Below are 27,214 nucleotides of genomic sequence, written 5' to 3'. Positions count from 1 at the left end.
TATATACAGGGAGTAGAAAATAACATGGCTATATACAGGGAGTAGAAAATAACATGGCTATATACAGGGAGTAGAAAATAACGTGGCTATATATATATGGAGTAGAAAATAACAAAAGATAGAAAGTATGTGTCAGTGGTGATGATGATAAACGCTAGGTTGCTGCATGTTGCTGGTGGGCTAAAAGCAGAGCTCTACTGCATCTTTAAGACAAAGCGTCATCATCGCATCACATCCACTACTTTACTTTGTAAATGACGTCAACTGACTCCCAGCCAAGATGCACGCTGTAGCTCCAATTATTAGTAATGGCGGGTATTTCTACATAATTTTTGTTAAAATTACTTTTTATCCTAAACTTAGACGTTAGGGGAAGGTCTGTTGTATAATTTATCTAAGAGCTTTGAAGGGTACTTGAATTGAAGGCGTACATTTTTAGGAACCTGCGAAATTATCATAGTAATGCGGCTGCCGCTCTCCGTTTGTGTCAGAAATTGAAACTAAGGTTACGTATCAATGGTTCGAATGTATGCTGAAGGAAATGGTTACAGTAGTCATGTTAGTTCATTGTAACGCTTAGGCTACCTCGTGGTGATCACTCAGTGTCGGACATTTTAGGCCAATTGGGGATGAAAGAAATATACAATTATTGCACTTTAGGCTAATGGTCTATAAGCTCTAACATATTTTATTTTGCATTTTTTTCTATTGATAATAGCAGGATCTGCAATCTATCTGGCTGTCGGAAATGGCGATTTTTGCGCTGACCACACTATCAGTGTTTTTGTTAATATCAAGTTCAATTCACACCACAAGTGTCTCATCAAAGTTGAATATCCCCAAAGTGTTATTACCACTTACCCGAAGCACCAGAATAAACTTCACATTGGAGGCAACTGAAGGCTGTTACAGATGGTAAGTGAATATCTGTAAAAAGATAATATCTTTCCTAGAATTACCCGCCTGGAAACAGACAACTGTATTGCTTGGTACCCCCATGTATCCTCTTTCATATCCTAATAGAAAGTCAAGTTTTTTATTGAAGCTATTGTTTTGGGATGGATATAATCGAACACCCATGACCATGCATTGAAAATAGCCTACTTGTGATCATGCGCACCATGAGCGCCTGCCACATGCCCCCCCCCCCAACCACATGCCCCCCATAAACTGTCCAGTGTCCAAACTTTTTCACTCAGGCCCCCCTTTCAGCATTGGGGATCATCCCGTGCCCCCCCTGCGCACGCCACGTCTATTTATATGGGCACAAGCACTGTTCATGACACAAACTGTTCACACCCCTCTTGTTGGGGGAGACAATTTTGCAGGTTTAAAGCTTATTTCCTGCAATTCTACACATTTTGTCATGTGGTGCAGATAACATTTTGCAGTTTTAAAGCTCATTTTCTTGCAATTCTATACATTTTGCCATGTCTAATGTTAAGTTGCGTCAATTCAAATCTGGTATTGGAACAAAAAGAGGTCAATACACGTCTTCTAAAATAGACTAGTATTTTAATTAATGCAAAACACTTCAATGGTAAATATGATGTTCGTATATACGGGTCCACTGAAATACCACGCAGGGCAGACAGAGAACTGGTCCATTGTTATAAGTTCTTCTTTAAATACTCTGACAGAGATAGGCCAGCAGGGAGCGGGAACTATCAGAGTAGAGACTGAGCGTGGTTTAGACTTACTCAGCCTATCGCACAGGCTGGTCCCAGCCCCTTGGCGCTTCACTGTTGCCAGGTGTTTAGTTGTTTTGCAACTTGTCCAGAGAGTCAGCACTTTTGCAGTACACATGTCCTTGAGCGGTCTAACAAAGAGGCAGTGTGTGTGTATGTGAGACACAAGTCTTATCTCGGCCTACCCCCTAATGGTTCCTCACATTAATCACAGCTTGTTGTATTAAACAGTCTATATCAGTACAGCACAAACCTATTATGTTTAATCATGAATGTATTCTTTCTAAGCTAGGCATCACATCTAGTTATAAGAAAATAGATCCCCACAATCCCCCTTTTCACACCCACTGGGTGTGAACCCAAAATATGAAAACCCAAAATAAGAAATTTCAGGGAAATTTAGGATTCCCCCTTTTGACACCCACTAGGGTGTCACTCATTTAAAATACAATACAAACAAAAATAATCACACTTTTATTAATAGGCAATAATGATAATAAAAAGGCCTTCAGTCCAATGGTTAACTTGATTAATAAAGCATAAAACATAAACAGGGAAGTAAACTTTGGCCCCCTTTAGACACCCACTAGGGTGTCACTCCACCACCTCACCAATAGCAAACCAAGGGTCATCCTTTGTCAACCCCATCTCAGTGTCTGCATCCCCTTCTTGAGCACCTAGGAGGGGCATCATACTAGCCGCATGCACGACATCTGTAACAGACTTTCTCAAACAAGGAATTATACAGGCAGTACAGCACATTAATATTAGAAACACAACTACTAGGGTCAGAAATCCAGTAACCACCAATGATGCGAACTTACCAAACCACTCCCCCAACCAGGAGAACAGTCCGTTTCCCTCCATTCCAGCCATGCTCTTCATTTCAGCTGATAGTTTATCTAAACCAACTAGGGCTTTAGAGATACTCCCGTCAGGACTGGTATTGTTAGGGATAAATGTACAACAATGGCTTTCCATTCTATAGACATCACCCCTTTCTGCCTGATCTAGAGCCAACCTCTTTTTTACTAAGTCATAGGAGTGAGATGGCGGATAATTGTTCAAAAGATCCCTTCCGTTGCATCCCCAGTCCAGCCAATAAATCGTTGTTGGTCGTAATAGATATAATTAATCACAATTTTGTTTGTCACCCACCAAAAGAACGTGGTAGTAAACCCTTCCCCCTAATTGTTTCATAGCTCGGTATCCATTCGATACCTCCCTTGGTATCCGAATCGCATCCATCTAAATAGGGCTATTCTCCTTCTTGTTAAAACTCCTCCTACATCTGTTTAATCCTTGGTTCCTGGTGACTAATTCTAACTAGTTGAACCAGTATAACCCACGTATCTAGCCACCCTTTGGAATTCTCTGCCTTACACTGCCTTTACTGGCACACGCCCACCACACATTGGTTACAGGGGCTGTAAGGTTCAAAATTCTCTCCTGTGCTTCCGAACTTAAGTCCGTCACATTACTACTATCTCCAATTGATAATTGGTGATGTCTTTGTTTCTCTTTACCCCCCCATCTGGATGCCCAGCCCCCTCGGTCTCATATCCCCACCCCCAAGTGTATTTAAACACTTGAGTCTAGGAACAATCCGCCGTGGGGTCCGAACACGAATATAATAGGATTTTATAATCCCAATTTGCTTATTGACATGTACCCCACCCGTTGGCTACGTCCCTAACCCTTATTTTGAATCTGACAGTCTGCCCTTCTCTGACTCCCATTTTGTAGGCCACTCGTCCTTGACGGTCAGTATGTCAGGTCGCTTCTCTTCTCTTTTACTTCTTAACAATGGTAAGGGCATAGCATAATTGGTGGTGGATCTTGACATATCAAGACCATTACCGAGACTATGATACAACTCAAGTTATCCATATTCCCAAAAACCGCCAACCCTCTCCTGTCCTCAGACTTTCTGCTTGGTACTACCCCATACTCACACCCTGAGAACACACTACAGTGATGATAGGTCGGGGTAGGAGATCTTCGTTAACAGAGGTGATCCCCAGACCCTATTGGTCCAGTTCTTCTCTCTAACTCTGCATGTGTTCAATGGTGCTTGTATGTGTTCTTACCTTTTTGCAGTGGGTAACGTGGACCCAGGTTGCTCTTTCTGCTATTCTAATGGCAGAGGCAGTGACCAATATAACCTGATAGGGCCCTTCCCAACAGGCCTGCTTCCATGTTTTTCTTCTTTAGGGACTGGATGCTCACCAGTCACCTGGTTAGATAGTGGGTCACCTTCTCCTTTAGTTCACCTGTGGGGCACAAAACCTCTGACATACGGATGTGGTTAATAAACTATCTTCACACATGTTCAGCTCTCAATTTCTATTTCTGACTGCATTCTCTTTCTAGACTGTATCTAAAAAAAAATTTTTTTTAAGTATTTTGACCTCTCCTTCGTATACATGTTTTGCCCATGTGTCAATATTACCACCTACCTAAACAATCACTTAGGTAATTGCCATCCCTTATTTTTAAATACTGCCTAACTTCACTACTGCTCCCCCTAGCCCTGGGCAACATTCCAATGAGATAAACTAATCTCTTTCTCCTGGTTATACATTTTGTTAACCTTCAATTACCATCAGTAATCTAAAGATGGTAGTACACACAAAACATGATACAGATATCCCCAGTCCTAACCCATCAATAATTGTTTGTATCAATCTAATTCCTCATAACTAATCCATAAAACCACTCAAAATTCCTAGAGTATATAATTATTATTTAATTGATTACCCTAAATCTGCTACATGTGATCTCATCTCAAATGATCCATTATCAATTATTTGATCAACCCCCCTAGGAAAATCTGTCTCCCCTTCTATTGTTCCTGTCCCCCTGTAAATGTCATATTTCATTTTTTAGCCAATACAATCACGGTTACATCAAATGTTCCCTCCTTTGGCCATTTAGTTACTATCTTTCTGGTCCTTTTTCTCATTTGTTAGAGATATTACCAATATTTTCACTATTTTCTGGGAACCTTCTCTTCATGATTGCTACTGGTGATCCTGCCATCTCTACTTCTGGTGTGGTCTAATGTCTATATTAGGGTCTAAGGTAAATTATTCCTGTTGTCTTTTTCAGCTAAACGTTTTATATCCCTCAGTTAATGGTATTTTCTCCCTAATATATCTTCATACTCTTCCTCCTTCCCTAAATGAGATTTAATCCCTTGCCTTTCCTCTACTATCCTATCATTACTGGATCAATGATAATAACTGTAATAACTATTAATAATAATTGTAATAACTATTTCACATTCAATTGTGCCTTTTTCTGATAATGTTATAATTGTAGCCTATTGCATTACTTTAGTTTAAAATATAAGTTTGTTTATTTAACAAATCTAGAACCCACTATAGGTTGATGCTATTCCCTCAGCATAATAGCTAAAGCTACTTGCATCCCCTGGTCCCCGTAACGAAAATAAATTATCGTTCTAAAATTTACCAACTATTTGCATACACCACTGGTGTTAAGCAACCTATCGAATAAAGTAATAACAATTAGAATTCATCAAAGTACTGCCTTTCAGTCAAGTATTTAGACCTCTACTTGAAATCTTACAGCTCAATCTAACTCGCTTGACTGTCTATATATTTTTTTTCGCTAACCAGAGCCATAAATTATTCTCCTTTGTCCTCAACTCAATTTTCACAGCTCTATCGCCATTTCAGTTCGCTATTCAATTTCTTTAACTGTTCTCTCTGATTAGGCCCTAATTAATAAAACAAATACTTGCTATCGTTGATAAGCATACATATAATGATATTCCTATCATTTGAACTATCTCTCACCCCTCCCCTTGCTCCTTCCTACACAACGGGGAAGGCGCGGGGACCTTGTAACATATTTTCATAGACCTTTCTAAAATACTTCTACTTAAGCTATCTAATTCAACCTTTCACATTTCTCAATCCACATAGTAATCTAGGTCTATAGCCCAATGCGAAAGCTTTACCCACTGTCCCTACCTGTGTTCGAACCAGGGACCCTCTACATACATTGCCAGTCACCCCACACATTCCGCGATGCTTTCAAAGTAAATACTTCCAGTTCATAGAGCAAGTGACGTCACCAAATGAAAACCGCACTAGCTCTCACCTCATTCAGCAACACACAAAAAAAACTCTCTCCCTTCACCCATTCCCTATTGAATAAGTGAGTCTTTCTATTTAACCCCAACCACGCTACAAATCTTCCATTCAACATCAACAAACCAAATACTCAGTAGTATCCGGTCACCACCCATACCAGCCGCCGAATTCACTCATACACACAGACCCCACCCCATGCCACCAAAATGCCCAACAAAACATAAAAGTTCAATGGAGCCCCCTATTGGCTCTCCACTATTTATACATTACTTCCATAACCACACCAGTCATGGTCCGATCACCCATCAAACCCCATCACATGATCAAACAACGGTACAACCTTAAACTCATATTCTCTACTTTCTCACCCATTACGTACGTCTACGTTCGGGTGAGCAAGTTCATATACGTATATATCGTTAGAAATGTATAGGTACCTCTCAAATAATTGCTTTGTGGTGTTTTTAGCCAATTCTTAATCGACACAAATCACTTCTTAGTCTTTCCTGACTCTCCAAAAGCCATACTCTCGCTGTCTCTAGCCCCTCCCCTCGCGGTTCTCCCTCCTGTGTCCAGTCGGAACAGGTTTTGTCTGTTTTTCGTTTTAGCATTTACAATATTCTGCCGGGCTCCCCTTCAACTGGGAGTCCATCGGGTGAATTAATACTAACGTCTTTTATCCATTTCTTATATAATTTCTCCCCCTCGTTTCCACTCCTTTCCATCTTTTCCTCCTTTTGTTTCAAGGGTGGACTTCAGTACTTTCAGCACTCGTTCCGCCTCTGTGTGTCCTGCCATATTAATGTACACGACGCTTCCTTCTTTTTATTTATATTCTAAAAGTTTTAAAATTTTAGGTTCAAGTTTCTATTTCTCACTTTTAATACGTTTTATTTTAATTTCTATTCACAATTATCATTCACAAATTATACGGTTTAAACAACCACAAACCCAATAGTTATTCACAAATTATACAGTTTGGACAGCCACAGAGGTCTTTAATTCCTAATTAGTTTTCTATCAAGGTATACAGGTTTATTAATTTTAATAACCCGCATTCACTCTTTTATTACACTGGGATCATTCGCACTCTCATTCATACAATCACCCTATACTCTAAAGTGTCCCTCTGATCCTAGCCGTACCTAGCCCCCGGGTACGTGTCAGTAGTGCAACACTATCTAAAATTGTAAGTGTCCCTCTGATCCTAGCCGTATCTAGCCCTCTGATACGTGTCAGTAGCGTAACACCTTTAACCAATAATTCCCTACGCCTCCAGTTCTCACCACTGGTGATCCTAGCCTGGAGTCGACTAAAATGTAAGTGCCCCTATGATCCTAGCCGTATCTAGCCTTCTGATACGTGTCAGTAGCGTAACACTTTTAAACCAATAATTCCCTATATCCCACAGTTCCCACCCCTGGTGGTCCTAGCCTGGGGATTTCAGTATTTTCCCCGATCCTAGCCATACCTAGCCCTCTGGTACGTGCCGGTGGAACAATACTCTATAATACCATGGTTTAACATCACATTCACCACAGGTTTGCATGTCACAATATGGTGCTTATCTACTCATAATAATTTGTATAATAATTCATAATTTAGTTCACTTACATCAGACAGGTGTTTCACAAAATTAATTTGGATAAAGCCAATGTGCAGAACTTTAGTTATATAACAATAGGTGTCTGCTTACCTGTTTTTAGTAGTCCGGACTCTTTGTGAAACACACCGTCCAATGACAGAGATGTCCAATGGGCCGGACAATACCCAGCGAAGTCCCTCTACCAGATCACGTCGGGGTCACCAATTGTTAAGTTGCATCAATTCAAATCTGGTATTGGAACAAAAAGAGGTCAATACACGTCTTCTAAAATAGACTAGTATTTTAATTAATGCAAAACACTTCAATGGTAAATATGATGTTCGTATATACGGGTCAGCAGAACTGAGCGTGGTTTAGACTTACTCAGCCTATCGTTGGCGCACAGGCTGGTCCCATCCTTGGCGCTTCACTGTTGCCAGGTGTTTAGTTGTTTTGCAACTTGTCCAGAGAGTCAGCACTTTTGCAGTACACATGTCCTTGAGCGGTCTAACAAAGAGGCAGTGTGTGTGTATGTGAGACACAAGTCTTATCTCGGCCTACCCCCTAATGGTTCCTCACATTAATCACAGTTTGTTATATTAAACAGTCTATATCAGTACAGCACAAACCTATTATGTTTAATCATGAATGTATTCTTTCTAAGCTAGGCCCCACACTAATGTTTATTCATGTGATATTTGAGTGACTTAAACATTACAACAAAATCTATGGGATAAAAACCAAGCTAAAAAACGTTAGCTGACATGGGCTAGTTGATCTGGACATTTCTGACAAGTTATAAATAGCTATCTAAGGTATGCAATGACTGACATGACAAGAGAAACTGATGATGCATTACCCAATTTTGAAATTGCACCTTGTGCGTTCTACTATTACAACTTTGAAGAGTAAGTTGAAAGCCGGACTGAGTTACAAACAAAAAAAATGTTTGGGAACCACTGCACTAGAGTGTGATGGTCAGTGGCACTTGTTCAGCTCTGCCTAGTCTGCACAGTGCACACAAACCCCCATTCAGAGCTGACAGTACAAGTTGATAAACACTAAATCAACTTTATGCCTTTCATTTCATATACATTTCCTGTCAAAATAGATTGTATTATTTCCTGTCATTAGATAACAGCTCCCAACATGTCCTTGGGCAAAATAGGATTTATTAGACCGATTTACAGGTCTCCTGTATCTCAGTTGGTAGAGCATGGCGCTTGCAACGCCAGGGTTGTGGGTTCGTTTCCCCTGGGGGGCCAGTAGGAAAAATGTATGCACTCACTAACTGTAAGTCGCTCTGGATAAGAGCGTCTGCTAAATGACTAAAATGTAAATGTTAATGTTCACCAGGTTTTGCTGAAGAGGACAGAAAGCAACCAGATGAAAGCAAATGCGTTGGTTTTGAATAAATAAGAAGTATTTATCTATAAACTTAAATTGTCCCCAGAGTGTCTGAATACCTTTCGTACATCCAGGTCTTCCACCAGACCGGAGGTGGCCAGCATCGAGGCTATAGAGGCTGACCGCAGCAGACAGTGTTCCCAGAAAGCTGTTCTCCAGGCCCGCTCCACCCATTCCTCCAGACTCACCAGCATCATACTGGCTGAGGATGTCGGTGAGTAGAGCAGTGGTTTCCAACCAGGTGTAGTAGGAACCCTGGGGGTACTTGGCATATCCACAGGGGATACTTGAAGACTCATGAAACCACAGTCTTAATGGTAAAATGCATATGAGGGGGTACATCAGGGGTACTCCGGGCAGAGCAAACTTCAGTTGATGGTACAGTAACTGAAAAAGGTTGGGAACCACTGGAGTAGAGTACCTACTTGGATGAAGAGACAACGTCTGCTTACTTGGTGTCAATGCAAATGTCCGTTTATTGTGGCTAAACTTTTGGTCAAATAGCCTTTGTGGCCTTTTGAAGCGGCATGATATGAGGCTAACATGAACGGGTGAAATGGTACTACTTGCTCATCTACTAGTTCATGAGGGTCGAATTGAGATAAGAGCTGCATAGATTCTCTAAACTCTTAATGATAAGGACTTGTTATTGTTCAGTCTTTGGAAGTTGAGGTGATTTAGCCTAAAGGTCATCACCAGATAATCTACTCGGTGTATTGCACAAGTCGACCCTATTAACTATATGTTGAAACATTTCCCTTGATTAGCTGAATCAGGCTTGTTAGTGCTGGGTTAGAACAAAAAAGTGCATCCCTGTGGGGCTCAGTAAAAGGAATGAAGAACATTGGTTTACAGCATTGTGCAATACTGTAAACCAGCTGTTTACTCCAGTGCTATAGACGGGTTGGGTGTTTAGCAACAAAAACGACACATGCGCAACTATGGGGAAAATAGACGGGGTTGGCTTAGATTGTTGACCACGTGAACTACACTGCTCAAAAAGGGAACACTAAAATAACACATCCTAGATCTGAATGACTTTTTTCTTTACATAGTTGAATGTGCTGACAACAAAATCACACAAATTATCAATGGAAATCAAATGTATCAACCCATGGAGGTCTGGATTTGGAGTCACCCTCAAAATTAAAGTGGAAAACCACACTACAGGCTGATCCAACTTTGATGTAATGTCCTTAAAACAAGTCAAAATGAGGCTCAGTAGTGTGTGTGGCATCCACGTGCCTGTATGACCTCCCTACAACGCCTGGGCATGCTCCTGTTGAGGTGGTGGATGGTCTCCTGAGGGATCTCCTCCCAGACCTGGACTAAAGCATCCGCCAACTCCTGGACAGTCTGTGGTGCAACGTGGCGTTGGTGGATGGAGCGAGACATGATGTCCCAGATGTGCTCAATTGGATTCAGGTCTGGGGAACGGGTGGGCCTGTCCATAGCATCAATGCCTTCCTCTTGCAGGAACTGCTGACACACTCCAGCCACATGAGGTCTAGCATTGTCTTGCATTAGGAGGAACTCAGGGCCAACCGCACCAGCATATGGTCTCACAAGGGGTCTGAAGATCTCATCTCGGTACCTAATGGCAGTCAGGCTACCTCTGGCGAGCACATGGAGGGCTGTGCGGCCCCCCAAAGAAATGCCACCCCACACCATGACGACCCACCGCCAAACCGGTCATGCTGGAGGATGTTGCAGGCAGCAGAACGTTCTCCACGGCGTCTCCAGACTCTGTCAAATCTGTCACGTGCTCAGTGTGAACCTGCTTTCATCTGTGAAGAGCACAGGGCGCCAGTGGCGAATTTGCCAATCTTGGTGTTCTCTGGCAAATGCCAAACGTCCTGCACGGTGTTGGGCTGTAAGCACAACCCCCCACCTGTGGACGTCGGGCCCTCATACCACCCTCATGGAGTCTGTTTCTGACCGTTTGAGCAGACACATGCACATTTGTGGCCTGCTGGAGGTCATTTTGCAGGGCTCTGGCAGTGCTCCCCCTGCTCCTCCTTGCACAAAGGCGGAGGTAGCAGTCCTGCTGCTGGGTTGTTGCCCTCCTACGGCCTCCTCCACGTCTCCTGATGTACTGGCCTGTCTCCTGGTAGCGCCTCCATGCTCTGGACACTACGCTGACAGACACAGCAAACCTTCTTGCCACAGCTCGCATTGATGTGCCATCCTGGATGAGCTGCACTACCTGAGCCACTTGTGTGGGTTGTAGACTCCGTCTCATGCTACCACTAGAGTGAAAGCACCGCCAGCATTCAAAAGTGACCAAAACATCAGCCAGGAAGCATAGGAACTGAGAAGTGGTCTGTGGTCACCACTTGCAAAACCAGTCCTTTATTGGGGGTGTCTTGCTAATTGCCTATAATTTCCACCTGTTGTCTATTCCATTTGCACAACAGCATGTGAAATTTATTGTCAGTCAGTGTTGCTTCCTAAGTGGACAGTTTGATTTCACAGAAGTGTGATTGACTTGGAGTTACATTGTGTTGTTTAAGTGTTCCCTTTATTTTTTTGAGCAGTGTATATTTCATCTCCAATGTTTATTGAAAACATTAATACATTTGCACAATGAGCACTTGTTTATCAAATACATTGTTACAGGGAATTTTAGCCATATTATCATAGACGTGACATCAGTAAAAAAAATGTAATAATTTTATTGGTTATATACACATTTAGCAGATGTTATTGCGGGTGTAGCGAAATGCTTGTGTTCCTAGCTCCAACAGTGCAGTAATATCTAACAATACACACAAATCTAAAAGTAAAAGAATGATATATATAGAAATATTAGGAATAGCAATGTCGGAGTCCGGAGTGTGTATACATGACCAAAAGGATGTGGACACCAGCTCGTCGAACATCATGGGCATTAATATGGAGTTGGTCCCCCCTTTGCTGCTATAACAGCCTCCACTCTTCTGGGAAGGCTTTCCACTAGATGTTGGAACATTGCTGCGGGGACTTGTTTCCATTCAGCCACGAGCATTAGTAAGGTCGGGCACTGATGTTGGGCAATTAGGCCTGACTCACAGTCGGCGTTCCAATTCATCCCAAAGGGGTATGATGGGGTTTAGGTGAGGGCACTATGCAGGCCAGTCAAGGTCTTCCACACCGATCTCGACAAACCATTTCTGTATGGACCTCGCTTTGTGCACGGGGGCATTGTCATGCTGAAACAGGAAGGAGCCTTCCCCAAACTGTTGCCACAAAGTTGGAAGCACAGAATCGTCTAGAATGTCATTGTTTGCTGTAGCGTTCAGATTTCCCTTCACTGGAACTAAGGGGCCTAGCCCGAACCATGAAAAACAGCCCCAGACAATTATTCCTCCTCCATCAAACGTTAGTTGGTACTATGCTTTTGGGCAGGTAGCATTCTCCTGGCATCCACCAAACACAGATTCTTCCGTCGGACTGCCAGATGGTGAAAGGGTGATTCATCACTCAAGAGAACGCTTTTCCACTGCTCCAGAGTCCAATGCCGGCGAGATTTACACCACTCCAGCTGATGCTTGGCATTGTGCATGGTGATCTTAGGCTTGTGTGCGGCTGCTCAGCCATGGAAACCCATTTCATAAAGCTCCCGACTAACAGTTATTGTGCTGACGTTGCTTCCAGAGGCATTTTGGAACTCTGTAGTGAGTGTTGCAACCGAGGACAGACTATTTTTTACACGCTATGCGCTTCAGCACTCAGTGGTCCCGTTCTGTGAGCTTGTGTGGCCTACCACTTCACGGCTGAGCCGTCGTTGCTCCTAGACATTTCCACTTCACAATAACAGCACTTATAATTGACCGGGGCAGCTCTAGCAGGGCAGAAATTTGACGAACTGACTTGTTGGAAAGGTGGCATCCTATGACATTGCCACGTTGAGTCACTGAGGTCATTCAACTGCCAATGTTTGTCTATAGAGATTGCATGGTTGTGTGCTCGATTTTATACACCTGTCAGCAACAGGTGTGGCTGAAATAGCCAAATCCACTAATTTGAAGGGATGTCCACATACCTTTGTATATATATAGTGTGTGTGTGTTATGTATGTGATGGGATGGGACATTATAGACAGTATGTGGATAGAATATGTAGTATAGCTGAAGAATACGTGGAAAGAATAGTATATGTACAGCAATAGTTGAATAGGATGGCCTTGACTAGAATACAGTATATACATACAGTGGGGAAAAAAAGTATTTAGTCAGCCACCAATTGTGCAAGTTCTCCCACTTAAAAAGATGAGAGAGGCCTGTAATTTTCATCATAGGTACACGTCAACTATGACAGACAAACTGAGGAAAAGAAATCCAGAAAATCACATTGTAGGATTTTTAATGAATTTATTTGCAAATTATGGTGGAAAATAAGTATTTGGTCACCTACAAACAAGCAAGATTTCTGGCTCTCACAGACCTGTAACTTCTTCTTTAAGAGGCTCCTCTGTCCTCCACTCGTTACCTGTATTAATGGCACCTGTTTGAACTTGTTATCAGTATAAAAGACACCTGTCCACAACCTCAAACAGTCACACTCCAAACTCCACTATGGCCAAGACCAAAGAGCTGTCAAAGGACACCAGAAACTAAATTGTAGACCTGCACCAGGCTGGGAAGACTGAATCTGCAATAGGTAAGCAGCTTGGTTTGAAGAAATCAACTGTGGGAGCAATTATTAGGAAATGGAAGACATGCAAGACCACTGATAATCTCCCTCGATCTGGGGCTCCACGCAAGATCTCACCCTGTGGGGTCAAAATGATCACAAGAACGGTGAGCAAAAATCCCAGAACCACACGGGGGACCTAGTGAATGACCTGCAGAGAGCTGGGACCAAAGTAACAAAGCCTACCATCAGTAACACACTACGCTGCCAGGGACTCAAATCCTGCAGTACAAGACGTGTCCCCCTGCTTAAGCCAGTACATGTCCAGGCCCGTCTGAAGTTTGCTAGAGTGCATTTGGATGATCCAGAAGAGGATTGGGAGAATGTCAGATGAAACCAAAATATAATTTTTTGGTAAAAACTCAACTCGTCGTGTTTGGAGGACAAAGAATGCTGAGTTGCATCCAAAGAACACCATACCTACTGTGAAGCATGGGGGTGGAAACATCATGCTTTGGGGCTGTTTTTCTGCAAAGGGACCAGGACGACTGATCCGTGTAAAGGAAAGAATGAATGGGGCCATGTATCATGAGATTTTGAGTGAAAACCTCCTTCCATCAGCAAGGGCATTGAAGATGAAACGTGGCTGGGTCTTTCAGCATGACAATGATCCCAAACACACCGCCCGGGCAACGAAGGAGTGGCTTCGTAAGAAGCATTTCAAGGTCCTGGAGTGGCCTAGCCAGTCTCCAGATCTCAACCCCATAGAAAATCTTTGGCGGGAGTTGAAAGTACGTATTGCCCAGCGACAGCCCCAAAACATCACTGCTCTAGAGGAGATCTGCATGGAGGAATGGGCCAAAATACCAGCAACAGTGTGTGAAAACCTTGTGAAGACTTACAGAAAACGTTTGACCTGTGTCATTGCCAACAAAGGGTATATAACAAAGTATTGAGAAACTTTTGTTATTGACCAAATACTTATTTTCCACCATAATTTGCAAATAAATTCATTAAAAATCCTACAATGTGATTTTCTGGATTTTTTTTCCTCATTTTCTCTTTCATAGTTGACGTGTACCTATGATGAAAATTACAGGCCTCTCTCATATTTTTAAGTGGGAGAACTTGCACAATTGGTGGCTGACTAAATACTTTTTTTCCCCACTGTATGAAATGGGTAAAACCGTATGTAAACATGATTAAAGTGACCAGTGTTCCATGTCTATGTACATAGGGCAGCAGCCTCTAAGCTGCAGGGATAGGGATGAGTAACTGGGTGGTAGCCGGCTAGTGATGGCTGTTTTAAGTCTGATGGCCTTGAGATATATGCTGTTTTACAGTCTCTCGGTCCCAACTTTGATGCACCTGTACTGACCTCGCTTTCTGGATGATAGAGGGGTGAACAGGCCGTGGCTCGGGTGGCTGAGGTCCTTGATTATCTTCTTGGCCTTCCTGAGACAACGGGTGCTGTAAATGTCCTGAAGGGCAGACAGTGTGCTCCCGGTGATGTGTTGGGCTGACCGCTCCACCCTCTGGAGAGCCCTGCTGTTGTGGGCGGTGCAGTTGCCGTACCAGGTGGTGATACAGCCTGACAGGATGCTCTCAATTGTGCATCTGTAAAAGTTTGTGAGGGTCTTAGGGGCCAAGCCAAATTTCTCCTGCCTCCTGAGGCTGAAGAGGCGCTGTTGCGCATTCTTCCCCACACGGAGTGTGGGTGGACCATTTCAGATGGTCAGTGATGTGTACACCGAGGAACTTGAAGCTTTTCACCTGCTCCACTGTGGCCCCATCGATGTGGATGGGGGTGTGCTCCCGCTGCTGTCTCCTGAAGTCCACGATCAGCTCCTTTGTTTTGTTGATGTTGAGGGAGGTTATTTTCGTGGCACCACTCCGCCAGGGCCCTCACCTCCTCCCTGTAGGCTGTCTCGTCGTTGTTGGAATCAGGCCTACCACTGTTGTGTCGTCTGAACTTGATGATTGAGTTGGAGGCATGCGTGGCCATGCCGTCATCGGTGAACAGGGAGTATAGGCGGGGGCTGAGCACGCACCCTTGTGGGGCCTCTGTGTTGAGGATCAGCGTAGTGGAGGTTTTGTTTCCTACTTTCACCACCTGGGGGCGGCCCGTCAGGAAGTCCAGGACCCAGTTGCACAGGGTGGGGTTCAGACCCAGGGCCCCAAGCTTAATGGTGAGCTTGGAGGGTACTATGGTGTTGAAGGCTGAGCTGTAGTCAATGAACAGCATTCTTACACTGGTATTGCTCTTGTCCAGATGGGATAGGGCATTTTTTTACCTTTATTTAACTAGTCAAGTCAGCTAAGAAAAAAATCTTATTTACAATGATGGCCTACACCGGCCAAACCCGGACGACGTTGGGCCAATTGTGCGCCGCCCTATGAGACTCCCAATCACGGCCGGTTGTGATACAGCCTGGAATCGAACCAGGGGGTCTGTAGTGACGCCTCAAGCACTGAGATGCAGTGCCTTAGACCGCTGCGCCACTCGGGAGCTCCAAGGATCTATTGGAGCGGTATGCAAATGGCAGTGTGTTTAGGATATTGGGTAAGGTGGAGGTGATATGATCCTTAGTTAGCCTCTCGAAGCACTTCATGATGACAGAAGTGAATGCTACTGGGCGATAGTAATTAAGTTCAGTTACCTTCGCTTTCTTGGGTACAGGAACAATGGTGGGCATCTTGAAACAAGTGGGGACAGCAGACTGGGATAGGGAGAGATTGATTATGTCTGTAATCACTCCAGGCAGCTCACAGAACGAGAGATCAGTCCTCGGGAGCGGCCTGTGTCGGCGGCACTGTGTTATCCTCAAAGGGGGCGAAGAAGATGTTTAGCTTGTCCGGGAGCAACACGTCGGTGTCCGTGACGTGGCTGGTTTTCCCTTTATAATCCATGATTGTCTGGAGTCTCTGCCACATACAGTACGTCTTGTCTGAACCGTTGAATTGCGACTCCACTTTGTCTCTGTACTGACGTTTTGCATGTTTGATTGCCTTACGGAGGGCATAACTGGATTGTTTGTATTCGATCATATTCCCAGTCACCTTGCCGTGGTTAATTGGGGTGGTTCGCACTTTCAGTTTTGCGTGAATGCTGCCATCTATCCACGGTTTTTGGTTTGGATAGGTTTAATTGACACAGTGGGAACAACATCCCTTATACACTTTCTAATGAACTCAGTCACCGTGTTAGTGTGTACGTCAATGTTATACTCAGAGGCAACCCGGAACATGTCCCAGTCCGTGTGATCAATACAGTCTTGAAGCATGGATTCCGATTAGTCAGGCCAGTGTTGAATAGACCTTAGCACGGGTACTTCCTGTTTGAATTTCTGCCTATAGGAAGGGAGAAGCAAAATGGAGTCATGATCTGATTTGCCGAAGGGAGGGCGGTGGAGGGCCTTGTAGCCATCTCAGAAGGGAGAGTAACATTGGTCGAGAGTTTTTGAAACGTGAGTACTACAGGCAATGTGTTGATAGAACTTCGGTAGCGTTTTCCCTCAGTCCCCAGCTATAATAAATGTGGCCTCAGGATATGCGGTTTCCAGTTTGCTCAAGGTCCAGTGTAGTTCCTTGAGAGCTGTCGTGGTATCAGCTTGAGGGGGAATATACACAGCTGTGACGATAACCGAAGAAAATTCTCTACGGAGATAATGCGGTCGGCATTTGATTTAGGTATTCTAGGCCGGGTGAATAAAAGGACTTGAGTTCCTGTACGTTACAACAATCACACCATGAGTAGTTAATCATGAAACATACACCTCCGCCTATCTGCACGATGTATTGAGAACGCAGCTGGCTGTATGGACGGGGACAGTATATCCGGAAAGAGCCATGATTCCGTGAAACAGAATATGTTACAGTCCCTGATGTCTCTCTGGAAGGAGACCCTCGCCCTGAGCTCGTCTACTTTATTATCCAGGGACTGAATACTAGCGAGTAATATACTTGGAAGCGGTGGATGGTGTGTACGCCTCCTGAGTCGAGCTAATAGTCCACTCCGAATACCTCTTCTCCGCTGGCAGTGTCTTGGAGCAGCCTCTAGGATAAGTTCAATCTCTTTGAAAGGTGCGAACAAAGGATCCAATTCAGGAAAGTTGTATTCCTGGTTGAAATGCTGGTGAGTTACCGCCTCTCTGATATCCAAAAGTTATTTCTGGCTGTATGTAATAATGCAAAGAACGTTCTGGGCTAATAATGTGAGAAATAACATTTGAAAAATACTGCTAAGTTGCTTAGGAGCATCTTCACCTCAAAACAAGACATGGTATCAAGAACAAGATAAAACTAGCTGAAATGAGCCACCTACAATTCCCCACATGGCAGCTTCTTATTATTGTTGCTAGCTATCTGGTCCGATCCTATATGTAGCCCATCACTCATCACAGCATGACCTATCAAAACTCAGCTGAGTTAGCCACAAACTGATTCCTGACTTTATTTGAATATACACTTCTGGTTCTGTAGAAATGTTGATACAGTACCTGTGTATGTGACTCGTCTCCCCTCCCCTTTCCTCTCCTCAGTAACGGGACAGGTACTGCGCTGTGATGCCATCGTGGACATCATCAGTGAGATCCAGATAGTGTCCACCACCAGAGAGCTGCACCTGGAGGACTCACCACTGGAACTGAAGATCCACGCACTGGACTCTGAGGGTGAGGAGTGTTCAAGGATACAGTGTTACTTATGTGTTACTGGACAGTTTGTGTCATTGGTTCTCTTTTGGTCAACAAAGACCTGTCATCATAACACCTACCTATGTAGTAACACTGTAATTACTCTAGTAACATTGAATCACCATTGTATCATAAAGTCCTGATATTCCACTTTTTTTTAACAGTATAATTACTCAATTGCTATGTAACAACATGTTAATACAATGTTACTAGAGTAATGACAGTGTTCCTACAGAGATATAAGAACAACTGAAAAGTGCTACCCGCTTCAGTATAATGCGTGGAGAGATCCACATTGTTGTGTGCACTAGCCGGCTTAACGACTTTTCCAGTAGTGATGATTGTGATGTCCTGAGGCAGGCCTTCCCTGTCCTGAGGCAGGCCTTCCCTGTCCTGAGGCAGCAGTTAAATGTCCCTGTTTGTTCTGTCTCACTGGTTTCATTTTGGCCAGGCACAGACACTATTTTAAATGAGCTGGCGCCACAACCTGATTCTGTTTGATGACGGCCCCTAAGGCGCATTGCATTTTGGTGTTTGTTTTGGCCTTCATGTGTACTACTCTCAGATCTGTCAAATGGAATAGCTAAAATATCGTGTTGAGAGGATTATTAGTTTTGTTTGGGCTTATGTGACTGCAACCTTTAGGGACTTGTCAAACTAGTGTGCTGTATTTGCAGTCTTGTCCACAGGGTTTTCTCCTTTTATATGGGTTGAAAATGGCACTGATAAGCGCCTAAATTGGAAAGCAATTTCGATCTTGTCTCATCTCTGCCTCCGGACCCGTTGGGGATTTGCAAAGGTCAAGTCATGCGTCCTGCGAAACGTGACCTGCCAAACCTTGTCCAGCTTCTTCACCCGCAAGCTTAACCCGGAAGCCAGCCGCACCAATGTGACGGAGGAAACACCGTTCACCTGACTACCGAGGTCAGCCTGCAGGCGCCCGACCCTCCACATGGAGTCGCTAGAGCGCGATGAGTAAAGCCCCCCCGGCCAAACCCTCCCCTAACCCGGACTACGCTGGGCCAATTGTGCGCTGCCCTATGGGACTCCCGATCACGGCCGGTTGTGATACAGCCCGGGATCGTACCCGGGTCTGTAGTGATGCCTCTAGCACTGCGATGCAGTGCCTTAGACCGCTGCGCCACTCGGTAGGCCCCCATATAGGCCAATTCTTACAAGTATAAATGGTTAAGTCCTTTCAACACTTCACATCAAATTCACAAGACAATGTTTTGCATGTCACATGTAATATATATTTTTACGTTGAAATTAAATTGCCCCATCTACAATTTTATGTACATTAAATCAAATCCCAAGCAATGGGAGCATGTGTTTAGCCATGTCTCTAACCCCCAAATTGTTGATTTTGCAGGAAACACCTTCAGTACTCTAGCGAGCTTGGTGTTTGACTGGACCATAGTGAAAGATGCAGACATGGATGGATTCCCTGACTCCTACAATTCATTACGGTGAGTTCCTCCACGTTGCCATGCACTCAACCCTGGAGAAAAGAGCCTGCCTGTTGGAGTGAACGTAAAAGTAGATGGTCAACAACATAATTATAACAACAACTGGGTTAAGGATGGCAGTTCAATACAAATTCAATCTAACCTGTGATTTATCAGGTTATTTGAATACATTTGTTTATTATTTGCCTTGTGCCAGAATACCTTTTAAGGTACAGTATATGATGGACCTCAGATTATCTTATCACAAGTTGAATATATTACTTACGTCAATTGCAAGATGTCAGTTTGTCACTGTCAATAATAGGCTTGTTATGCATTTTCCGTCCCTCAAGGGTTCTTAAATTCTCTGAGTCTACGTACACCCCCTCTGGTTACATCTCTGAGATGGAGAGAGTGGGGAAACAGGGAGATATCATCTTGGTGTCAGGACTGAAAACGGGCCACGCTAAACTCAAGGCGAAAATACAAGAATCTCTGTATAAGGTATTCCGTTCATTTCATTTCCTGAATTTCTTACCTTGTTTTTGAAGTAGTCTGTAGATGGATTATCATACTATATAATTAAGAATCAAATACTGGCTCAAGGACCGCAATCAGATGTATTTTTAGGAGCGAGGGAAGGGAACATCAGAGGAGTAGAAGAACTCTAGCTCAAATTAAAATAGTTAAAATAGTTTCCTTCTATCATCTCAGCTCGTGGCAGACAGCAGCCCTCAAGGGGTATAGACAGCTATAAATAACAGGCTGACTTGCGTTACAGTGATGTCTCCTCTCCAGCCTTATCTGTGATGTCACAGCTAGTAAAGTTAGTCTAGCCATCTGGACCGTCGTCAGGCGATGACCTGTTTGCCATGAGGTCACCTGTCTGAAATGAAAAAACCTCCAGGGACATAAAATGGGCCTAATATTAGTTAGAGATTACAATACCACTGTGGGATGTAGTAGAACAGTCAATTATAGTTAGCCTAGCTGTTATTAGTGTTGGGCCAGTAACTGAAAAGTTGCTGGTTCGAATGCCCGAGCCGACTAGGTGAAAAATCTGTTGACGTGCCCTTGAGCAAGGCACTTAACCCTAATTACTACTGTAAGTTGCTACGGATAAGTGTCTGCTAAATGACTGAAATGTAAATATAATGATGCAAAATATGATTGCAAAGTTGACTAAATGAAATTGCATTTGTCACATGCTTCGTAGAAAACAGGTGAAGAGTAACAGTGAAATGCTTACTTACGGGTCAATTTCCAACGATGCAGAGTTAAAGATGAGATAACATAGAAATAGTGACACAAGGAAAAATACACAGTGAATAACGAATAAAAATAACGAGTAAAAATAACATGGCTATATACAGGGAGTAGAAAATAACGTGGCTATATACAGGGAGTAGAAAATAACGTGGCTATATACAGGGAGTAGAAAATAGCATGGCTATATACAGGGAGTAGAAAATAACGTGGCTATATACAGGCAGTAGAAAATAACGTGGCTATATACAGGGAGTAGAAAATAACGTGGCTATATACAGGGAGTATAAAATAACATAGTTATATAGAGGGAGTAGAAAATAACATGGTTATATACAGGGAGTAGAAAATAACGTGGCTATATACAGGGAGTAGAAAATAACATGGCTATATACAGGGAGTAGAAAATAACATGGTTATATACAGGGAGTAGAAAATAACGTGGCTATATACAGGGAGTAGAAAATAACGTGGCTATATACAGGGAGTAGAAAATAACATGGCTATATACAGGGAGTAGAAAATAACGTGGCTATATACAGGGAGTAGAAAATAACATGGCAATATACAGGGAGTAGAAAATAACGTGGCTATATACAGGGAGTAGAAAATAACATGGTTATATAGAGGGAGTAGAAAATAACATGGTTATATACAGGGAGTAGAAAATAACGTGGCTATATACAGGGAGTAGAAAATAACATGGTTATATAGAAGTAGAAAATATGGTATATAGAGGATAGAAAATAACATGGTTATATAGAGGGAGTAGAAAATAACATGGTTATATAGAGGGAGTAGAAAATAACGTGGCTATATACAGGGAGTAGAAAATAACGTGGCTATATACAGGGAGTAGAAAATAATGTGGTTATATACAGGGAGTAGAAAATAACATGGTTATATAGAGGGAGTAGAAAATAACATGGTTATATAGAGGGAGTAGAAAATAACATGGCTATATACAGTGAGGGAAAAAAGTATTTGATCCCCTGCTGATTTTGTACGTTTGCCCACTGACAAAGAAATGATCAGTCTATAATTTTAATGGTAGGTTTATTTGAACCGTGAGAGACAGAATAACAACAAAAAAATCCAGAAAAAAGCATGTAAAAAATGTTATAAATTGATTTGCATTTTAATGAGGGAAATAAGTACAGTGGGGAAAAAAAGTATTTAGTCAGCCACCAATTGTGCAAGTTCTCCCACTTAAAAAGATGAGAGAGGCCTGTAATTTTCATCATAGGTACACGTCAACTATGACAGACAAAATGAGAAGAAAAAAATCCAGAAAATCATATTGTAGGATTTTTAATGAATTTATTTGCAAATTATGGTGGAAAATAAGTATTTGGTCACCTACAAACAAGCAAGATTTCTGGCTCTCACAGACCTGTAACTTCTTCTTTAAGAGGCTCCTCTGTCCTCCACTCGTTACCTGTATTAATGGCACCTGTTTTGAACTTGTTATCAGTATAAAAGACACCTGTCCACAACCTCAAACAGTCACACTCCAAACTCCACTATGGCCAACACCAAAGAGCTGTCAAAGGACACCAGAAACAAAATTGTAGACCTGCACCAGGCTGGGAAGACTGAATCTGCAATAGGTAAGCAGCTTGGTTTGAAGAAATCAACTGTGGGAGCAATTATTAGGAAATGGAAGACATACAAGACCACTGATAATCTCCCTCGATCTGGGGCTCCACGCAAGATCTCACCCCGTGGGGTCAAAATGATCCCAAGAACGGTGAGCAAAAATCCCAGAACCACACGGGGAGACCTAGTGAATGACCTGCAGAGAGCTGGGACCAAAGTAACAAAGCCTACCATCAGTAACACACTACGCCGCCAGGGACTCAAATCCTGCAGTGCCAGACGTGTCCCCTGCTTAAGCCAGTACATGTCCAGGCCCGTCTGAAGTTTGCTAGAGTGCATTTGGATGATCCAGAAGAGGATTGGGAGAATGTCATATGGTCAGATGAAACCAAAATATAACTTTTTGGTAAAAACTCAACTCGTCGTGTTTGGAGGACAAAGAATGCTGAGTTGCATCCAAAGAACACCATACCTACTGTGAAGCATGGGGGTGGAAACATCATGCTTTGGGGCTGTTTTTCTGCAAAGGGATCAGGACGACTGATCCGTGTAAAGGAAAGAATGAATGGGGCCATGTATCGTGAGATTTTGAGTGAAAACCTCCTTCCATCAGCAAGGGCATTGAAGATGAAACGTGGCTGGGTCTTTCAGCATGACAATGATCCCAAACACACCGCCCGGGCAACGAAGGAATGGCTTCGTAAGAAGCATTTCAAGGTCCTGGAGTGGCCTAGCCAGTCTTCAGATCTCAACCCCATAGAAAATCTTTGGAGGGAGTTGAAAGTCTGTGTTGCCCAGCGACAGCCCCAAAACATCACTGCTCTAGAGGAGATCTGCAGGGAGGAATGGGCCAAAATACCAGCAACAGTGTGTGAAAACCTTGTGAAGACTTACAGAAAACGTTTGACCTGTGTCATTGCCAACAAAGGGTATATAACAAAGTATTGAGAAACTTTTGTTATTGACCAAATACTTATTTTCCATCATAATTTGCAAATAAATTCATTAAAAATCCTACAATGTGATTTTCTTTTCTCATTTTGTCTGTCATAGTTGACGTGTACCTATGATGAAAATTACAGGCCTCTCTCATCTTTTTAAGTGGGAGAACTTGCACAATTGGTGGCTGACTAAATACTTTTTTCCCCACTGTATTTGACCCCCTCTCAATCAGAAAAGATTTCTGGCTCCCAGGTGTCTTTTATACAGGTAACGAGCTGAGATTAGGAGCACACTCTTAAAGGGAGTGCTCCTAATCTCAGTTTGTTACCTGTATAAAAGACACCTGTCCACAGAAGCAATCAATCAGATTCCAAACTCTCCACCATGGCCAAGACCAAAGAGCTATCCAAGGATGTCAGGGACAAGATTGTAGACCTACACAAGGCTGGAATGGGCTACAAGACCATCGCCAAGCAGCTTGGTGAGAAGGTGACAACAGTTGGTGCGATTATTCTCAAATGGAAGAAACACAAAAGAACTGTCAATCTCCCTCGGCCTGGGGCTCCATGCAAGAGCTCACCTCGTGGAGTTGCAAAGATCATGAGAATGGTGAGGAATCAGCCCAGAACTACACGGGAGGATCTTGTCAATGATCTCAAGGCAGCTGGGACCATAGTCACCAAGAAAACAATTGGTAACACACTATGCCGTGAAGGACTGAAATCCTGCAGCGCCCGCAAGGTCCCTCTGCTCAAGAAAGCACACATACATGCCCGTCTGAAGTTTGCCAATGAACATCTGATTGATTCAGAGGAGAACTGGGTGAAAGTGTTGTGGTCAGATGAGACCAAAATGGAGCTCTTTGGCATCAACTCAACTCGCCGTGTTTGGAGGAGGAGGAATGCTGCCTATGACCCGAAGAACACCATCCCCACCGTCAAACAGGGGTGTTTTTCTGCTAAGGGGACAGGACAACTTCACCGCATCAAAGGGATGATGGACGGGGCCATGTATCGTCAAATCTTGGGTGAGAACCTCCTTCCCTCAGCCAGGGCATTGAAAATGGGTCGTGGATGGGTATTCCAGCATGACAATGACCCAAAACACACGGCCAAGGCAACAAAGGAGTGGCTCAAGAAGAAGCACATTAAGGTCCTGGAGTGGTCTCCAGACCTTAATCCCATAGAGAATCTGTGGAGGGAGCTGAAGGTTAGAGTTGCCAAACGTCAGCCTTGAAACCTTAATGACTTGGAGAAGATCTGCAAAGAGGAGTGGGACAAATTCCCTCCTGAGATGTGTGCAAACCTGGTGGCCAACTACAAGAAACGTCTGACCTCTGTGATTGCCAACAAGGGTTTTGCCACCAAGTACTAAGTCATGTTTTGCAGAGGGGTCAAATACTTATTTCCCTCATTAAAATGCAAATCTTTTTATAACATTTTTGACATGCGTTTTTCTGGATTTTTTTGTTTCTTATTCTGTCTCTCACTGTTCAAATAAACCTACCATTAAAATTATAGACTGATAATTTCTTTGTCTATGAAAATAATGTGGCTATATACAAGGAGTAGAAAATAACATGGATATATACAGGGAGTAGAAAGTAACGTGGATATATACAGGGAGTAGAAAGTAACGTGACTATATACAGGGAGTAGAAAGTAACGTGGCTATATACAGGGAGTAGAAAGTAACGTGGCTATATACAGGGAGTAGAAAATAACGTGGCTATTTACAGGGAGTAGAAAGTAACGTGGCTATATACAGGGAGTAGAAAGTAACGTGGCTATATACAGGGAGTAGAAAATAACGTGGCTATATACAGGGAGTAGAAAGTAACGTGGCTATATACAGGGAGTAGAAAGTAACGTGGCTATATACAGGGAGTAGAAAGTAACGTGGCTATATACAGGGAGTAGAAAGTAACGTGGCTATATACAGGGAGTAGAAAGTAACGTGGCTATATACAGGGAGTAGAAAATAACGTGGCTATATACAGGGAGTAGAAAATAACATGGCTATATACTGTACCAAGTCGATGTGCAGGGGTACGAGGTAGCTATGTACTATACATATAGGTAGTGGTAAAGTGACTAGGCAACAGGATAGATAAGACAGTAGCAGTTATGTGTGGGTGTATGCAGTGTGTTTGTTGGGGTGTCAGTGTAAGTATATGTGGGTAGAGTCCACGGTCAATGCAGGTAGTCCGGGTGGCCATTTGATTAGCTATTTAGCAGTCTTGTTTAGTAGTCTGATGGCTTGGGGGTAGAAGCTGTTCAGGGTCCTGTTGGTTCCAGACTTGGTGCATTGGCACCGCTTGCTGTGCAGTAGCAGAGCGAACAGTCTGTGGCTTTTTTTGGCCTTCCGCTGACACTGCCTGAGCAATCGGGGGAGAAGGGCCTTGGTCAGGGAGGTGACCAACAACCCGATAGTCACTCTGACAGAGCTCCTGAGTTCCTCTGTGGAGATGGGAGAACCTTCCAGAAGGACAACCATCTCTGCAGCCCTCCACCAATCAGGCCTTTATGGTAGAGTGGCCATACGGAAGCCACTCCTCAGTAAAAGGCACATGACAGCCCGCTTGGCACCTAAAGGACTCAGACCATGAGAAATGATTATCTGGTCTGATGAAATCAAGATTGAAGTCTTTGGCCTGAATGCCAAGCGTCACGTCTGGAGGAAACCTGGCACCATCCCTACGGTGAAGTATGGTGGTGGCAGCATCATGCTGTGGGGATGTTTTTCAGCGGCAGGGACTGGGAGACTAGTCAGGATCGAGGGAAAGGTGAACGGAGCCAAGTACAGAGAGATCCTTGATGAAAACCTGCTGCAGAGCACTCAGGACCTCAGACTGGGGCAAAGGTTAACCTTCCAACACGACAACGACCCTAAGTACACAGCCGAGACAACGCAGGAGTGGATTCAGGACAAGTCTCTGTATGTCCTTGAGTGGCCCAGACAGAGCCCGGACTTGAACATCTCTGGAGAGACCTGAAAATAGTTGTGCAGCGACGCTCTCCATCCAACCGACAGAGCTTGAGAGGATCTGCAGAGAAGAATGAGAGAAACTCCCCAAATACAGGTGTGCCAAGTTTGTAGTGTCATACCCAAGAAGACTCTAGGCTGTAATCGGTGCCAAAGGTCCTTCAACAATGTAAAGGGTCTGAATACTTATGTAAATGTGATATTTCATTATTTTTTTAGAAGGACGTTTTTAAAAACCTGTTTTTGCTTTGTCAAATGGGGTATTGTGTGTAGATTGATAAGAAGAGATAAAAAAAAAAAAGGCTGTAAAGTAACAAAATGTGGGTAAAGGGGTCTGAATACTTTCCGCATGCACTGTATAGATAGAGATATCTATCTCGTTTATCGCCCATAAATTAGATTTTTAAGCCATATCGCCCAGCCTTAGGACTATGGTTGTCTGCTTGAAACATGTAGGTAATACAGACTGGGTCAGGGAGAGGTTGAAAATGTCAGTGAAGACACTTGCCAGATGGTCAGCGCATGCTCTGAATACGCATCCTGGTAATCCAGCTGGCCCTGTGGCCTTGTGAATGTTAACCTGTTTAAAGCTTGTACTCACACCGGCTTTCTTATAAGTGTCTGGGGTAGTGTCCCGCTCCTTGAAAGTGGCAGCTCTAGCCTTTAGCCCAGTGCGGATGTTGCCTGTAATCCATGGCTTCTGGTTGGGATATGTATGTACAGTCACTGTGGGGACATCGTCGTCGATGCACTTATTAATGAAGCCGGTGACTGATTTTGTAAACTCCTTAATGCCATCGGATGAATCCCAGAACATATTCCAGTCTGTGCAAGCAAAACAGTCCTGTATCTTAGCATCCGC

The 27,214-nt window shown here is 43.4% G+C and overlaps 1 protein-coding gene across 2 annotated transcripts in view; it reads left to right on the top strand.

Moving 5' to 3' along the window:
• The first annotated feature begins 264 nt into the window (after positions 1-264).
• Positions 265-27,214, top strand: part of LOC121545401 (nuclear pore membrane glycoprotein 210-like) — a 64,453-nt gene continuing 37,503 nt past the window's right edge. For both annotated transcript variants that reach the window (XM_041855900.2, XM_045209548.1), the window contains exons 1-5: positions 265-915; positions 8,879-9,018; positions 17,960-18,091; positions 19,485-19,581; positions 19,914-20,064. In XM_041855900.2, the coding sequence (XP_041711834.2) occupies positions 749-915; positions 8,879-9,018; positions 17,960-18,091; positions 19,485-19,581; positions 19,914-20,064 (687 nt within the window). In that variant the 5' untranslated portion in view covers positions 265-748. The remainder of the gene's footprint in view (positions 916-8,878; positions 9,019-17,959; positions 18,092-19,484; positions 19,582-19,913; positions 20,065-27,214) is intronic.

This window comes from Coregonus clupeaformis, chromosome 30, assembly GCF_020615455.1.
Source record: "Coregonus clupeaformis isolate EN_2021a chromosome 30, ASM2061545v1, whole genome shotgun sequence".
Taxonomy (NCBI): domain Eukaryota; kingdom Metazoa; phylum Chordata; class Actinopteri; order Salmoniformes; family Salmonidae; genus Coregonus; species Coregonus clupeaformis.
Note: the sequence above shows the minus strand (reverse complement) of the source record. Positions and strands in the feature narration are given on the sequence as shown.